Source organism: Geotrypetes seraphini, chromosome 2, assembly GCF_902459505.1.
Source record: "Geotrypetes seraphini chromosome 2, aGeoSer1.1, whole genome shotgun sequence".
Taxonomy (NCBI): domain Eukaryota; kingdom Metazoa; phylum Chordata; class Amphibia; order Gymnophiona; family Dermophiidae; genus Geotrypetes; species Geotrypetes seraphini.
The window spans coordinates 481,868,799-481,887,239 of NC_047085.1; the positions used below are offsets into that span (position 1 = coordinate 481,868,799).

The window sequence follows — 18,441 nt, forward strand, 5'->3', positions numbered from 1 at the left end:
GTCGGATAGCTAGACCCACCCTTAAACCATATGCCCATAACGTACATACCTTCATCAGTAGGTCTAGGGTTGTCAATAGTAAGAGAAAGCTTAATAATTTGTTCAGGAGCCCTTCTCCTATAACAGTTTCCAATCTTACGAAGGGTCATACGAGTAAGCAGAGATTTACCATTTTGATCCACTTTTTTTAGAGCACTTTCTGGTCTATAAGCCCAGTCAGTGCCAGTATTCCACCCTACTGCTCCCCAGGATGCACACTTATCCCCCCAACGTAAGTCAGTAACACATATATATATATCTTTAGTTTTAGGAATCTCTGAGGACCAATGGCATAGCCTTGGGATATCAATTGATGAGCAGACCATAATGTCACAATACTCAAAGGAGAAGGTGGCAACTTGCACACTACTGGAATTATACCAAAAGGTAGTATACTGTCTATCTTTCTGAATTCCAATTGAAGGACAGCCTTTGCGAGGGAGTAGTCCAGCTTGACGTCTCAGTCGCAAAGAGGCGCCGGGGGTGCTGTTTGCAGATGAGTACATTGTTGGAGTGTCATTTACAGATGGGTATGGGCAGAAAGTGTCGTGGACCCAGGACACATCATCCCTGTAGACACAGTTAGAAATGATCCATACAGGAAAGAAAACTAGCAGCAGCGCTGCCAGGAGGAGAAAGATAAAGTTGGTGGAATGCTGTGATGAGATCATCATGTTGTTCCTCTGAAGGGGGTGAAATCTGCGCAGAGACGGCTTGCTTCTGGGGTTTTAGGTTAACCCTCTTCAAGCGACTTGCGTGGATCCAAACAGGAGACTCCTCAGTGAGTACAGCGGTCCTGGTCACAGCGATCACAGTAGTGGGAGGGCCAAAGGGGAAATCCGTCTGCTTCCGATCCTTGAAAAGCTTCTGGATGATGACTTCATCACCAGGCTGGAAGGAATGGGTAGGAGTCTGTGGAGAGAAAGGAGAAGTGCAAGACACAGTTCTTTCAACATGCCCTAATGTTTCAATGAGCTTCCGAACATATTCTTCTTGTATCAAAGGAAGATCACTACTCTCAACTATGGAGGGTCTGTCTACCCATGGGGCGGGGAAAGGTCGTCCCATGAGAATCTCAAAGGGAGAGTAGCCAGTGGTGCAGTGAGGCTGCATCCTGATTTCAGCTAAAACAATAGGGAGGAATTTTTTCCAATTCACAAACGTGCCAGCTGTGGCTTTCCTGATTTTGTCTTTAATAGTCCTATTCATGCGTTCGACAATACCAGAACTCTGTGGGTGATATGGAAGATGAAATTTCCACTCAATACGGAGTGCGGTAGCTAAAGCTTTGCATACTCTGGCAGTGAAAGCAGGACCATTATCTGAATTGATGTGTATGGGACATCCCCACCTAGGGATGATTTCACGAAGTAAAATGTTCACCAAAGTCTGAGCAGTTTCATTTGTAGTGGGAAAGACTTCAGGCCATCGGGAAAACATGTCAACAATAACAAGAGCATAATCCTGGCGGGTCCCAGTGGCATGAGGTATATGAGTAAAATCAATCTGTAAGTGTGAAAAAGGAGAAGTGGGGTAAGTAAGATGCTGGTGTGGTGCTTTATGAGGTATGTTGGGATTAGCACGGAGACAAGTTAGACATCGAGCTATATATGTCTGTATCAGGGAGCGAAGATCAAGAATGAAAAAATCACTGGCAAGGAGCTGGAGTGTCGAGCGAGCACTACGATGACCAATGCCATGATATTGAGCAATGAATAAGGGAGAACTAGCGGCTGGTATACAGGGTTTCCCCTCTTTGCACCAAAGTCCGTCCGAAGGGCGGCTTTGGGCACCAGCAATTTGCCAGGCATCAAGTTCAGAGGGGGTAACAAAGGATTGAAGCTGGGAAAAAAGAGAAGAAGGGGGAAAAGCAGGAGGAGAAAGAAGAGGAAAGAGAACAGAGGAAGGAGGGGGGTCCAAAGCAGCTTGTTTAGCAATGCGGTCAGCCAGAGCATTACCTCTGGCAACTTCAGTCTGAAGGCCAGTGTGTGCACGACAATGAAGAATAGCAACTGCAGCAGGCAGGAGTAAAGCAGAGAGAAGATCCGAAACAAGGGAAGAATGAGAAATAGGCTTACCATCAGCGGCCACAAAGCCGCGACGCTGCCAGATAACACCATGGTCGTGTACAACACCAAAGGCATATTTAGAGTCAGTATAAATATTAACGCGTTTACCAGAAAAAAGGTGACAGGCGCGAGTAAGAGCAATGAGTTCAGCAGCCTGTGCCGATGGATAGGGGAGGGAAAAGGCCTCATGGATGATATCAGGGAGTTCAACCACAGCATATCCTGTGTGGAAGGTGTTGTCACTAGGACGTGAGCAAGAACCATCAACAAAAATGGAGGAAGCATCAGGGAGAGGAGTAGAGGACAAATCAGGGCGAGGGGAAGTGTCTTGATATATCAGGGAGACACAGGAATGATCAGGAGGAAGCGCATCCTGTTCACCCTTAAGACCCAAAAGACCATTTAAAAGTAGAGCAGGGCCATATGTCGGGGCAGAATATCTGATGGTGAGATTGGGATTAGAAAGGAGGATGACCTCATAACCACTAAGGCGCTGAGCTGACATATGCTGGGTATGAATATTGCGAAGGAGGGCTTGGACATCGTGAGAAGTATGAAGGGTAGTGGGGTGACCAAGGGTTAGAGGAGTAGCCATCTCTACCACCATAGCACATGCAGCTAGGGCCCTTAAACAGGCAGGCATGCCTTGAACTTGAACAGGGGTAACTTTAGAAAAAAAAGCAACAGGGCGTAACTTACCGCCATGATCCTGAGCCAGGACGCCCGCCATAGTTTTACAATTGTCACGAGCAAAGAGATGAAACATTTGGTCATAATCAGGAAGACCCAAGCCGGGGCTAGAAACCAAAGCACATTTCAAATGTCCAAAAGCGTCCAACATTTCTTTAGTCCATCTGATAAGATCAGTCATTTCAGTACCTAGGGTCTGTCTCAAAATCTGGTCATAGAAGGAACAATCAGGGATCCATTGGCGGCAGTAACCAATCATACCAAGAAAAGTAAGCATGTCTTTTTGAGTAGCTGGGCGAGGCAAACTCAGAACAGCAGCAATGCGAGAAGTGCTAATTTTCCTCTGACCATGAGTCAGGACAAAACCCAGGTATTCCACTTCAGTTTTACACCATTGTAGTTTCTTTCGTGACACCTTGTGACCACACAGAGACAACCATTGTAAAAGGTGCAAACTATCAGCTTGACAGGTCTCCTGAGTTATGGAACACAAAAGAAGGTCATCCACATATTGAATGAGAATAGAACCATGGGGGGCAGTCCATGACTGTAAAGTAGCCCGCAGGACAATGGAGAAAACCACAGGGGAATCAACATATCCTTGAGGCATTCTACACCAGGTATACTGCTGTTGCTTAAAAGTGAATGCAAAAAGGGGCTGAGTGTCCTCATCAACAGGGACAGAAAAAAAAGCATTCTTCAAATCAATGACTGAAAAAACATGAGTTGCAGGTGGAATGGAGGAGAGTAGAGAAGGGACATCCGGGACAATGGGTGCAATGGGAATCACCAAAGCATTAACAGCCCTAAGGTCTTGAATAAAACGGGGGGTGCCATCAGCTTTGACAACAGGATTGATGGGCGTATTGTAGGAAGAGATGGTGGTTTTAATAATACCAGAGGAAAGAAATGAAGCAATTAGTGAAATCATGACTTTCTCCTTTTCTTGGGAGATTGGGTACTGCTTAATGAAAACAGGAATGAGTGATTTCAGAGAAGCACGATAGGGGGTACATGAAATAAAGCCTACATCAGTGTCAGTAGAAGCCCAGACCGGAGAGTCTGGGGGAAGGGGCAAAAGTGTGTCAGGGCAAGTAGAAAGGTAAAGGGTGGACGGAGGGCGAATGGGAATAACGGAGGAAAAGACATGCAAACCTCCTGTATCATCTGTAGTGAGCTGAATGAGGAGGGGAAAAAAAAGATCTCGACCAAGAAGGCTGACAGGGCAATGGGGAATAATAAGAAAGGAGTGCTGAAAAAGAGTAAAGCCTGTATCAGGATGAGCTACAGACAGGGGTGTGGTACGATAGGATTTAGTCAAAACCCCATTAATTCCCATAGAAGGTTCAGCATTCATGCGTGGGCCCCGATAGTAATCCTCACTGATGGTGCTACAAGTGGCACCCGAATCTACAAGAAAAGGCACTGGACTCCCTTGTACAATAAGAGATATCATAGGAGAATCCTTAGCAAAGGCAGAGACCAAAGTGAATGCTGGGGTGTAAACCTCCGGGCCCCTTCATTGGGGAGTAGGGGGGCTGTGCCAGGAGATAGGAAAACGAGGAGAAGTGGCAGATGGTCTCACAGTAGAGGGAGGGGTAGGCACCACCGGTGGGGCGGGCTGAACTGGTAATGCGGGGGGTCTGGGATGAGGGCATTGATTAAGCCAGTGACTAAGGTCCCCACAATTAAAACATCCAGTACTTCTGGATGGATTATTACCACCTCGACCGGAGACTGGAGCCCTCCCCCTGCGAAACCCGCGACCCCTTCTTCCACGAGTAGTAGTCAGGCGCGGTCCCCAGGTGGGTAGCTGGCCCTGATGCAGGATTTCCCGAGGTTTAGAGATCTCAAAACAACCTGCTGCCTCTTTTTCCATTAATTTATTTTGAAATTCAGCACGAGAACTAGTGGGCCATTCTGAAATCATTTGTTTGACCAGAATTTGCAAGGGAGAACGGAGGTTAGAAAGGAAAGTCTGAATAAGTAAGGAATCCATATTAGCATGAGAACTGAGACCCGCCTCTTGGGTCCAGGTTTCATTAAACCTCTTCCAGAAATCCACAACAGTTTCACCTGATTTCTGTTTGCAGGCTACTGCAATAGGAAGGGAAGATCGAGACTTAAAACACCGATCAAGCTCTGCCTGTAATTCATTCCACATAACAGCATTTCCTGCTTCAGTATTCAGTCTATAAGCAGTAGCTGTGACAGTAGCAGGCTCTAAAACACTAATACTAGGGACATTAGACCAGTCCCAAGGGGAACTGTGTCCAACAATGCCATCTATAATAAGGCGCATATCTTCCTGCGTATAATTTCGACCCTTGCATGCTCGTTTTAAATAGTGAAAAGTCGCACTAGCAGAGACAAGAGGCTTGGGGCAGTGTTTAATGATCTTGTTAATGTCTTCTAACTCAATGGGTTTCTTCAAAAGAGTATCCCCCACTGTGAGAAAGGGCATCTGTTCTTGCATCAGCTCCTGTACTTCCGCAACCCTTTGAGTACCGCTACGAGTGTGGAGGGGTGAAAAAGAGATTATCGGCCCCCGAACAGTGGGGCTGGTCGTGGATACAGTGGGAAATGTAATGTCTTGGGACAAAGTGTCAGCAACCTGTCCTGATGCAACTGCACCGGACAGGACGGGAGGTGGAGGAGGAGGAGGAATAAGAGTACTACCGATAAGGAGGTCAATATCATCCTTAGATAAAGAAGGATAAAGTTTAAGAGGAGCACCGGGTGAAGGAATTTGTAAATGATAAGGAGGAGGGCTAGCAGCACAGATAGATTGTTCTGCAGCATGTAATTGAGCAGGGGAAAGAATGGACAGCTTGGATGTTTTATCTTTATCAGTAGCTGACCAATAAGGAGCATATGTAAGCCAATTAATGCCTCCCCTTCTCATATATTCTTTGTCCCAGTGCGGATCCCCTAAATAATATGGCCATGCCTCATGATCCCCCAAACACAATCCCTTTATCATATCCATATGAAACGTATCATTTGCCCCATCTCGGGGAAACGGACTCGAACTATGAAGTCCTTCAGTCCAACCAGCCATATTATCTATCCAAGGATCAATAAGATAATATCCCGTGTCACATACACGGGCAACGTAAGCCTTACAGGTCTCAGCTTTCTTAGGGGGGGGGGGGAACCTTACTACCGTTCTGACCCATTACAAAAACAATATAGCAATGCAGGAATCCCGCTTATCTTACCTTATAAGCGAGATACAGAACAGTAATATACAATATAGTCTTATACTCTATAAAATCTTATCTCTAAGCAATAGAAAAGAATAGCGATAGAAGAGAGGAAGCACATACAAAAAGTGTTAACCCCACAAATGACAGAGTGCGCAGGCAGCTCTATAAGTAATATAGTTCTTCCCAAAAGAACAATAGGAGTTTCTTTATTGTTATAAACTCCGCTATAGACTTCCCAAAAATCTATATTTAACAAATAAAGGGTGGGAACAGGGCACCTAATACCCGTGAGTATTAAAGAACAGAATTCAAAATTCAGAAATACTCACAAAATACCGGTGATATCAACGTCCCTCCCGGAGGAGCCCCCACTGTTAAAGCCCGATTATGGCTGTACACACTCTGTCATTTGACAAGCAGATGCATCCGGGGACAATATCTAAGAGAAAACAGACACCTATTGTCTCTCAAACATGTCCACTTTATTGAATGTTCTGTACCTCAATTTATATCATCTTACATGGGTAAGGGTCGTCAGCATATGACGTAAATGCAAACCATATCAGATCACATGCAACTTTAAAAGAAATAACAAAATCCTTTACTTATCTAAAGCCAAAGTCTAAAGGTGCTTTGGCTAACAAAGTCTTATCTAAATTTTCATACAAATACAGCTAAGAAAACAATTAGATTCACTTTACTACAGAAGAAAACACATCTCTCAAATATACAATGGCCTTGTAGTATATCAGCAGGAGAAGGCAAACAATCTGGATTTACAACTTCAAACACAACTTAAGGAAAACTACATAATAGAATAGCCTTATAATATTTGGCAAGAGAAGGCAAACAATATCTGGATTAAACATAGCATAAGAACACACATCTTTTCAAACATTAGATGTCCTTGCATTATTACAGAGAAGGAAAAACAAACAGGGCCTGGGTTTCTTACTGCTCCAAAACACATTCTATGGAAAACTACAAGACGTGTCCCTTCAGTTAGCGCCACTGAAAATGATCAGTTCTATTCTATGTAACATTTATAGCCCGCTCTAATCTCCAATCAGATTCTAGACAGAAAACAATATTTTAAAAAGATACATCTAGGCGGGTAACAGTATCTAAAAATAATACTATCAAAGATCTCAGCAAATTTACAGGGGCAAGTCCCTTAGCTCCTAATATTCAGAGCGAGCTGGCCATGTTTAGCGCATAAATAGAACTTCATAAACTCTGTCCTATCTTTATGTGCTAGCCTATAGCAGGTTAAGTCTGAATCTTGACTTAACCGAACATGCGTTAACTGGCTTAAAAAAAAATAATTGCCAAAGCCCACACAGTTTGTACAGCTGGCAGCGGACACAAAAACACACCATTATCTGCTTCTGGCTGACTATCGGCTGGAGAGTATATTACTTATGTCTCAAAATGTGATCTTATCAGATGGTAATCAATACTGTTCACTATGAGATTGCTTTAAAGGACAGGAGATAATGTTAATATAATATTTAAATACTAAATAGTCACGAAATTGTCACCTTATACTTTGTTTCTGTAGAGTTACTACTATCTGTCGGTCAAAGCTTTGTACACGGTTGGATACAGCACTTCTCTGGTTGCGCTCACTATAGCTATGGTTATTCTGTGTCGGTTTAGGTGAGTATCTGAATTGCTTATCCTCAAGAAAATATGTAAATATAATATTAAACAAAAGTTCATTGTGATATTTAGCTGCAACTCCATGACCAGTAGACAAGATGTGATAAAGGATTTGCCCATGTTGTATTGATAGGCCAAAAGTTAGTAATCTTTGATCTTGTAAAACAAAACAAATGGCCAATCAGGGACTTCCTTAGGTTCCTTCCCAAGAAAGACCCTGATTGGCTCAGATGCCTCAGGCCCCTCCCCTTGCATCACATGATGCACCTAGGAGGGGGCCTAAGGCCTAGTAGCATAGCAGGCCAGGCGGAGAGAAGGAGCAGGAGGTGTTTGCGGTTACTCCTGCTCCCAACAGCCAAAGGTATGGACACAGGGGGCATTGCAGTGGCAGGAGGAAGTGGGCATCCCTCCTGTTGTTTTTTTGGGGGGAGCAGGCAGGCGGGCGGGGGAACGGTTTCTCGAGAGGGAGGAATTGTTGGCTTTTTTAATGGGAGAGATGGTGCGCGTTTAAGTCGCGCAGAACATCTGTCCCATTAGAAAAAAAAAGCAGAAGCCCTGACAGCAGTGACAGGAGGCTGCTTCTTCTGTCACTACTGTAAGGGCTCTATGCATGTCTCAATCGCTCACTGAGCGATTGAATCAGTGGGTTTGAATGCAAATGATTTGCCCCTCCGTGCCAATCATTTGCATGCAAACTTGATAGTGAAGCAATCGCTGTTTGAAAATCGGCCAGAGAATCGGCTAACAGCGATTGAGTCACTATCTATAGTGAATCTGGGCCTATGTATCCGATACCCCTCTTCTTGGTCTTTTACACTCATACCTCCTAAACATCTCACCCCTAACAGCCATCAATACATAATCTCAGGGCTTAATTTGCAGATCAAAAGGAAGTGGAATTGTGAAGCCAGGAAAATCTTGGGTGGGCTAGGAGAAGGAGCAACAGGAGAAGAGGGAATGGATTAAGGATTACAGAAATTGTTTTCTGCTCTGCTTCAGGCTCACCACCTACCCTCCTCTTCCCTGCTGGCTGTTTGAAAGGGAGGGGCTAGATCAGAATGCTACTGCTTTTCACAAATCTGAAAAAAAGTGGTGAAACAGCATTCCGGTCTGTTCCTCCACAAATGTAAACCCTGCATAATCCTTTATTTCCTCAATAACTCTTACATACTCCCAAATCCACACACAATCCTACCCCAATATCTACCCACACGAACTCTATCAGAGATACCCCTCAATTTCCAAACACCCTTCCCTCCCTTTAACTGGATCATTGAAGGGGGCATGTTCCCAGCCCCCACTACCTTGCTATAGATAGTTTTATAGGAACTCAATGCAGTTCGCGGAGAAAAGGTGTAATATGATCAAACTTTTTCAGATTGAAAATCGATCAAATTAGCTTAGCTGCATTCTGAATAACGGACAATCTGTAGAGTTTTTTTGAGCATCAGAGAAGTAAACAATTGTGATGAATGTTTATATTATTACAAAGTATGGCAATAAGACATGGACAATGGGTGTGCCTGGCTGTTGGGTTAAACAGGGAATTTTTGTCTGTTCATCTGTCTGCGATAGAAAAGAATAACTGAGAAAAAGAACAGAAAACTGACTTGTATAAAGAGTAATAGTCAAGATACAATTCCTGGCAGCTGGGATTATATACATAGCAGTACAAACCAAAATAGCTAGGCAGACTGGATTGCTAATTGGTCTGCCTATGTTATGTTATGCCTATGTTATCTTATGTAACACCGCCTTCAGAGCGTTCCCTGGATTCATGGAGGTGTGTGTGGGGAGGCTCCTCCCACAGATTCCCCTACTGGGACCAGCTCTGCCGTTCCCCTTTTATGTATCTTTGGCACCCTGATGCTTCCACTCAACAAGAAAGGGTATTAAAGGGTGGATTCTCTTCCACATGATGCACCAAGGAGCGGCCTAAGGCCCATATTGCTGACAGCGCAGGCGGAGGAGCAGGAGGGACTGCACATCCCTCCTACTCCTGACTTAAGTGTGGGGTGGGGCATCTGGGAGAGAGGGGACGATGGCAGGAGGGAGTGGGCATCCCTCCTGCTATGCTTAGGTTCTTTGGCGCGAGGGGGGGGCGCATCGGGGGGAGCGTATGGTGACAGGAGGGAGTGGGCATCTCTCCTGCCATTTTTTTTTGGTTCGGGGAAGGAGAGAGGCAATGCTTTGTAGGGGAGGTGGGGGGCGCTGTCGGGAGGCTTTTTTTCCCCTTTTTTTCTTATTATTGGGCAGATATTTTGCGTGTTTAATATATGCAAAATATCTGTGCCATAAAAAAAAAACAAAGAAAAAAAAAAAAACACTGGCAGAAGCGCTGACAGCAGTGACAGGAGGCTGCTTTTCCTGTCACTGCTCTTAGGGCTCTGTGCATGTCGCAGTCGCTCACTGAGTGATTGAGTCAGTGGGTTTGCAAATCATTTGCATGCAAACTTAATAGGGAATCAATCACTTTTGGAAAATTGGCCAAAAAATCGGCCAACAGCAATTGAGTCGCTATTGTTAGTAAATCTAGCCCAAAGTCCCTAGACCTTTTCCTCTGCGAACCCCCTCCCTTGGGTTCCTTCTTTCTCTTCTGTTTGCTCTGCTGCAAACCCTACAATAGTCTGCAGAGAAAATAAGAGGAGGAGGAATTGCCATCAAAGCTAGAAACACCATAAACCTAAAAATACAAGACAAAACAACCAACCCATACATGGATTTACTAGCCTGTCAGCTTTCAAGCACATCACTCAAAGGAACTCTAACATGCATACTCTGCTACATAACCCCAAATAACTGGAACACAGCAAAACCAATATTTGAAGAATTCATATGTCGAAACTCACCAACAACAACCTACAACCTAATCCTAGGAGACCTCAACCTTCACCTCGAGAACCAATCCTGCAAACATGTAGAAACCTTACTATCATACCTCGAGGCCTTAACATATAAAATTCTAGATCCTCAAACCACATACGAAAAAGGACACCAACTCGACATTGCAGCCTACATGTTCCAACAACCCACACAACCAGAGATCCAAACATCAAATGGAAAATGGAACCGTTCTCTATGGTCTGATCACTACATATACTCCTTCGAAATCAATTGGACCAATAACAAAAGCATTCCAATTAATCAAAAAATAACTTACAACTCACGCAAACATATCGATCCCACCATATTCTGGACAAAAGCAGACACCATAATCCAATACTACACACCCAAAGACTTCATCTCACAATGGAACCATCTAAGTACTGCAACCCTGGACGAACTAGCCCCAGAAAAACCCAAAACCAAAATCCAAAGAAAATCAGTCAAGTGGTTCAACAACGAACTACTCCAACTAGAAAGAAAATGGAGAAAAAGCAGCCAAGAATTCACAAAACAGAATGGAAAATAACAAACCAAAAATGCAAGCAAAAACTGAAAGAAAAAAAGAATATACTAATCAAAGCAAATAGGAGAAGGACCCCAAGACACAAAAAAGCTATTCCAGCCACTAAAAAATCTCACAGATACCACACCTTACCTAGCCAACAGCAACTCCCCCCTCCCTCAGCCACCCTCTTAGCCACAAATTTCAAAAGCAAGATCGCAAACATCAAAGCCACGTTTGACGGAATTCCCACTCACACAGAAGAGACCTCATTTCCCCCCCACAGAAAAAGAATCAATTGCATCAGACAGAACCTGGTCCCACTTTGCACCCATACAATGGTCAGACTTCAACAAACTATATAATAAATACAGCCATACAGCTTGTGACCTTAACCACTGCCCCCCATACCTATTGAAAGCCTCAAGTACACTATTCCGCTCCATGCTCCTACAATGGATACAATCTCTACTCTTAGATGGACATTTCCCACAAGACCTCAGCGAAATCATCATAACTCCGATATTAAAAGACCCCAAAGGAACAACGGACCAACTACAGACCCATAGCCTCAATCCTACTGTACGTCAAACTGATGGAAGATCTCGTAGCCAAAACATTAACTTCATACCTAGAAAACCACAACTTACTCCACCCCACACAGTCAGGCTTCAGAACCAACTACAGCACTGAGACCCTACTAGGAACACTAATGGACACAGCTAGACAGCATCTCTGTACAGGCAAGAAAATCCTACTCATACAACTAGACCTCTCTGCAGCCTTCGACCTGGTAGACCATGACATCCTCCTACAAACACTAGACTCCATAGGAATCTCAAGCAAGGTACTCGCATGTTTTAAAGGCTTCTTACAATCCAGACCTACAGGGTTAAAACAAATAAAGAAAAATCAGAACCATGGTCCAACCCTTGTGGAGTTCCTCAGGGATCACCTCTCTCTCCCACATCTCCCTCAGCTCCTACCTAGACAAACATGGCATAACCTCATTCAGCTATGCAGATGACATCACCATTCTCCTCCCCTTCAACCACCCAGAATCCACCATGACAGGCACAATACACAGAACTCTCAAAACAGTAGCAACATGGATGACAAATCGCAAACTAAAACTTAACTCTGACAAAACAAAATTCATCCTGCTAGAAAACAGCAAAACTCCAACCTTAACAAACCTAGTAATAAACTCTATATCATGCCCCATTCAACCCACACTAAAACTTCTTTGGAGTTCTGATCGACAGAGGCTGTACCATGCAACCACAAATCAACAAAGTAATAAAAACATCATTCATGACTATGAGAAACCTAAGACAAATCCGAAAATTCTTCGGCAGGAAACAATTCCAACTTTTGGTACAATCTCTTATCCTTGGACTAATTGACTATTGCAACATACTATACCTCCCCTGCCCAGCAACCATGATAAAGCAATTACAAACAATACAAAATACAGCCCTAAGACTCATCTACTCATTGAAAAAATATGATCACATCACAGAAGCATACCACGACTCACACTGGCTCCCAATACAAGCAAGAATACACTTCATATTCTACTGCCTACTATACAAAGCTATTAATGGAGAAAGTCCAACCTACTGGATATGTTAAAGGGAAGCAACCAGCTAGGGAGGAGGTGGGACCGCTGGACAACGGAGACAGGAAGGGAGTGGTGAAGGAGGAGAAAGAGGTCACGGAAAGACTTAACATGTTCATTTCGTCTGTATTTACAAACGAAGACACAACCAACATACCGGAACCTGAGCAATTCTTCAATGGAAATCAAGCACAAAAATTAGCATCCATGGAAGTGAGCCTTGAAGATGTGCACAAGCAGATAGAAAAACTAAACACTGACAAATCCCCGGGTCCAGACGGAATCCATCCGAGGGTTCTGAAGGAACTAAAGGAGGAGATAGCGGAACTACTGCAGCAAATTTGCAACCTATCCCTGAAAACAAGCGTGATCCCGATCCAAGATGGCCACTACTGCTATCAGACTGCTGTGAGGACGCTGTCAATAGTCTATTTACCTTAAGATTTGTCGGCCAAAATGCCGAAAAGAAGGGGCAGAAGCGTCGGTGGAGCCTCCCGACGTTCGGTAGCCCCGTTGCCTACGGTCAACGACATTTTTCGGCGCCTTCTGAGCGAGCAGGAAGCGTCGGGGAATCGCCCTGCGAGTGTCCCAGCAGAGAGTAGTGCTGCGGAGTCTCCTCAAGGGCTTGACATCACGCTGAGCTCCGACGTAAGGACGCTTCCGCTTCAGCCACAAGCGCTGGGAGCCAGCTCACCGCAAGGAGAGAGCACACCCGAAGAGGAAGTGTTCTCCCCCCGAGAGGCCAGTTTGTTGGAGGGCTCGCTACAGGGAACAACCCAGAGTGATTCTCTCCTCTGGAAAGAACCAGCGACTGGGACAACGTTGGCTGAAGAAACTCAGGACCCCAGAGAGGTAAAGCACTCGAATGAACAACATTTAAAGACACAAGTTACGTTTATTCCTCCTGATAAGCCCTCTGAAGTCACTTTAGATTCTCTATGGGACTTAGTATCTAATTTAGGGAATTCCCTTAATCCACAAATAAAACATTTGGATCAAGAGATAAAAAACCAGAAAGGAGAAATTAATTTATTAAAGCAAGATATGGTATTGTTGAAGTCCGAAATACAAGAAGAAAACAAGGAACTTAAAACAATTAAAAGTAATCAAGATCTACTTGTTAAAGATAATTTTATTATGAAAACAAAATTGGAAGATCTTGAAAATAAGACTTGGGCTAATAATTTGCGTTTAATTAACTTTCCAAAAATTTCATCAATTTCTCCACGAGAAATGATAAAGCGCTACTTTCTGGAGATATTAACAATACCTGAGGATTCTTTACCACCTCTTACAAGGGTATATTATTTGCCCACAAAAAATCAGGATCCTCAAAAGAAAGAAGATGAAGGAATATCACAGGAAGCACCCTTGGACGTTTCCACTTTATTGGAACAATCAGATAGAGAATTGGCTATCCCAGCCACTCTCTTACTGACTGTAGCTTTGGCTCCAGATAAGGACTGGATACTTAAACTTTTCTTTAAAAATAGGTCTAAGGACTTCCTGGGTCTCCGTATTGTCACAACCCTAGCCCTAAAGCCCGGCTTGTGCTAGGGAAGGCTGCGCCTAACCCTAAACTTACCTTAATAAGGGCTGACCAGAGTGACAGGCTGAACTCAGACAAGCAGATAAGACCTGAGTTCCCATTGAACCACAAGATTACAGGACCCTGGGGAGGGGAAGATGAGAGTGGGAATAGCCTGGTGCAACAGGAGGTGCCTTTAAAGAAAGAACAGCCTAAGAGGCAGGTACACAGCACAGTTAAGGCACAACTGCTGGACCCAATTAGGTCTAATCAGAAAGCCCAGCAGAAGCAACAGATTGTCCCTCCCCCTTTCAGGTTAGGGCGTAGCCAGCTCAGGAATTTAGAGGCTGAACTAAGGAGAAACAAGTCAGTCTGTCCTGGCCCAGGAAGGAGGCTCAAGGGACTCAAGGGACTGAACCCTCTCAGATTCAGGATGTGGAGATGGCCGATGTTACCTCTGTCCCTGAGACCAACCAGCCAGCCAGCCAGGATACCATGGAACTAATGGATACTTCCCTGGAACCAGAAGAGAGCTGCATGGATCAAAGCTAAGTTTGATTTCTTTGTGGTTTTTGGTGGCTGCTGAATCTGGTTTTCTTTTAAGGCTGTCTGGAAGCCCAAGGCAGGGACAGGCAGTGTGAGCAGTGCTAGGCTCATAGCTGCAGGTGTGCCTTATTGCTGGTGACAGTGAAGAAAGGGGTTTTTTTTTTTCTTGTTTGAACATTTGGACTTTTGTTTTTCTCTCTGTTTGGGTATGACTTTGTGGCTGCCTGGGAGAAAGGGATGGTAGTGGGGAAGAATCCACACAATATCCTCAGGGTGGGATTGTGGGGCCAATTTTTTTTTGCAATCTTTGAATTAGTGGATTCAGCTACTCCCCTCCCCCGCCAGCTATTTGTTAAGTTGGCTGGGAAAGGCCAGCTAAAACTCAGGCCTAGGCAGCACTTGCTAACTGTATTTAAACAAACCCATTGTGAAGCACCAGTGTTAAGACTGGGTAATTTTGGTAGCCTTAGGTTGCCCTTTATGGACTGTGAAACTATCAGGGCAAGGCTACAATAAAGCCATTTTTCTGTTTTGAACTTACCTGCAAGAAAGGTGTGGGCTGTAAGTTTTGTAAGCCCAGATTTTTTTTTGTTTAAGTTTGAAGGCAAAGTCTGCACTATAGCTGGTTGCTAATGCAGAAATAAAGTTGGACTCAAATACTTTTGAAAACCTTTATTGGTCCTGACATTTGTTTTGTTTTATATTGATAAGAACCAGCAGGATCTTCAATTTCCCTTGAAGGCACGTCGGAATCGGTCTTTACTGAGCCCTGGTCGGTGGCCATCTGGAATACCCGGCACCGGCAGGCTCACAATATTCAAATATTTCCTGATGTCTCTAGGGAGACTCAGAAGGGAATTCCTAATGTTGAAGTCAGGTGTGACCCAGATTGGAGCTTTTTTCTTTCTTAGATATCTATGTAAATGTGTCATCAGATACCGTTCTTTTAAATATGTTTTTGTAGAACCAGCTCATTTGATTGCTTTTCTTTCTCTGAAACGTCTTGAATCTGGAATACCAACTGTACCTAAGTGATAATTAGCTCTGCATCAGCACAGATTCAGTAATTTTCTTTGTAAAATTATTCTTCAATTTAATTACTCTTTTCGTTAACCTTGGATCCAAAATTGAGGACTAGTGTGTGATTAAGATATGAAATGTTTTCTTTTTTCCTTTATACTTTGATCCATTATTAGGAATGGAAGTTAACCTAAATGTTATATTTTCTTGATTATACTTTCTGTACAAGTTATGCTTGATAATAATGTAAAATCTTATAAATAAAAAACAAAAAACAAGCGTGATCCCGAAGGATTGGAAGATAGCCAACATTACACCCATCTTTAAAAAGGGATCAAGAGGTGACCCGGGAAACTACAGAGCGGTGAGTCTGACCTCGGTTCCGGGGAAAATGGCGGAAGCACTCATAAAAGAAAACATCGATGAACATTTTGAAAGAAACGAACTTCTGAAAACCAACCAACATTGTTTCTGCAGGGGGAGATCATGCCTAACTAACTTATTGCACTTCTTCGAAGGAATTAATAAACGGATGGACAGAGGAGACCCCATAGACATCGACATCATATACCTAGATTTCCAAAAAGCCTTTGACAGGGTGCCTCATGAACGTCTACTCCGGAAACTGAAGAACCATGGGGTGGATGGAGACGTACATAGATGGATCACAAACTGGTTAGCGGGTAGGAAACAGAGGGTAGGGGTGAAGGGCCACTACTCGGACTGGAGGAGGGTCACGAGTGGTGTTCCGCAGGGCTTGGTGCTCGGGCCGCTGCTATTTAATATATTCATAAATGATCTAGAAACAGGGACGAAGTGTGAGATAATAAAATTTGTGGACGACACCAAACTATTTAGTGGAGCTCGGACTAAGGAGGACTGCGAAGAATTGCAAAGGGACTTGAACAAACTAGGGGAATGGGCGATGAGATGGCAGATGAAGTTCAACGTTGAGAAATGTAAAGTATTGCATGTAGGAAGCAGAAACCCGAGGTACAGCTATACGTTGGGAGGGATGTTATTGAATGAGAGTACCAAGAAAGGGACTTGGAGGTAATGGTGGACATGACAATGAAGCCGACCACACAGTGCGCAGCGGCCGCTAAGAGAGTGAATAGAATGCTAGGAATAATCAAGAAGGGTATTACAATCAGGACGAAAGAAGTTATCCTGCTGTTGTATCGGGCGATGGTGCATTCGCATCTGGAGTACTGCATCCAATATTGGTCGCCGTACCTTAAGAAGGATATGGCGTTACTCGACAGGGTTCAGAGGAGAGCGACACGTCTGATAAAAGGGACGGAAAACCTTTCATATGCTGTGAGATTGGAGAAACCGGGTCTCTTTTCCCTGGAGAAGAGGAGACTTAGAGGGGATATCATAGAGACTTACAAGATCATGAAGGGCATAGAGAGAGTAGAGAGGGACAGGTTCTTCAAACTTTAAAAAAATAAAAGAACAAGAGGGCATTTGGAAAAGTTGAAAGGGGACAGATTCAAAATGAATGCTAGGAAGTTCTTCTTTACCCAACGTGTGGTGGACACCTGGAATGCGCTTTCAGAGGATGTAATAGGGCAGAGAACGGTACTGGGGTCTAAGAAAGGATTGGACAATTTCCTGCTGGAAAAGGGGATAGAAGGGTGTAGATAGAGGATTACTACGCAGGTCCTACGCAGGTCCTGGACCTGTTGGGCCGCTGTGTGAGCGGGCTGCTGGGCACGATGGACCTCAGGTCTGACCCAGCGGAGGCATTGCTTATGTTCTTAACCGACTAACCCAATCCACCTCAACCAGGTACAGGAGAACCCACTCACTATTCACACACCCACCTACAAAAAATGTCAAGAGGAAAACTTTATGACAACCTAATGGCCACCAAAGCAGCTAAACTAGACAGATAAATCACCAATCTGTTATCTACGACCACAAACTACAAAACCTTCAAAAAAGAAACTAAAACCATAGTCTTCAAAAAACACATAAAACCTGTTTAACACGACCAGTTCCTTCCTTAACTCCACCTACCACACACTCCACCCTTATCTAACCTAAAATGTTTCTAATTACCCAACATGTTACTCCTTAAGTTCTCGACAATTCTTATGTAATTCTTAAGACAATTCTCATGTAATGTTACAACTCTTGTAACCTTCTGACAACTCTTGTGTAATCCGCCTTAAACCGCAAGGTAATGGCGGAATAGAAATCACTAATGTAATGTAATGTAACCCTCTTAGGACTTTATCCCCAGAGGTAATGTATTCCAGGAGTCTCCCTCAGCACTGGGGCTCTGGTGAGAGAAAAAGGACAATGAGAAGCCTAGAGTTTTAGCTCCCACTCCTTTTATATCCCCCAACCTTCCACCTAGGAAAAGGGAGTCTAACTCTTCTCACTACTCCTTACTGTCCACAAACATTCTCAGCAACTTCCTGAAAAATCCACTGCCCCCTGCTAATTCAGCAGAGGCTTTTTTCGGGGGGGGGGGGGGGGGGGGGTCGGTCACCCTAGTATTCTATATATCATTTCTATAGCATTTGAAGATATACTGTGCAGCACTGTACATGTTTTATACAGGTACTTTCTCTGTTCCTAGTGGGCTCACCCAGGGTCACAAGGAGCTGTAGTGGGAACTGAACCCAATTCCTCAGGATCTCAGGCCCCTTCATGAA

The 18,441-nt window shown here is 44.0% G+C and overlaps 1 protein-coding gene across 4 annotated transcripts in view; it reads left to right on the top strand.

Moving 5' to 3' along the window:
• ADCYAP1R1 (ADCYAP receptor type I) overlaps positions 1-18,441 on the top strand; it is a 372,428-nt gene that overhangs the window by 239,771 nt on the left and 114,216 nt on the right. For all 4 annotated transcript variants that reach the window (XM_033931771.1, XM_033931772.1, XM_033931773.1 and 1 more), the window contains one exon: positions 7,569-7,666. In XM_033931771.1, coding sequence (XP_033787662.1) covers positions 7,569-7,666 — 98 coding nt within the window. The remainder of the gene's footprint in view (positions 1-7,568; positions 7,667-18,441) is intronic.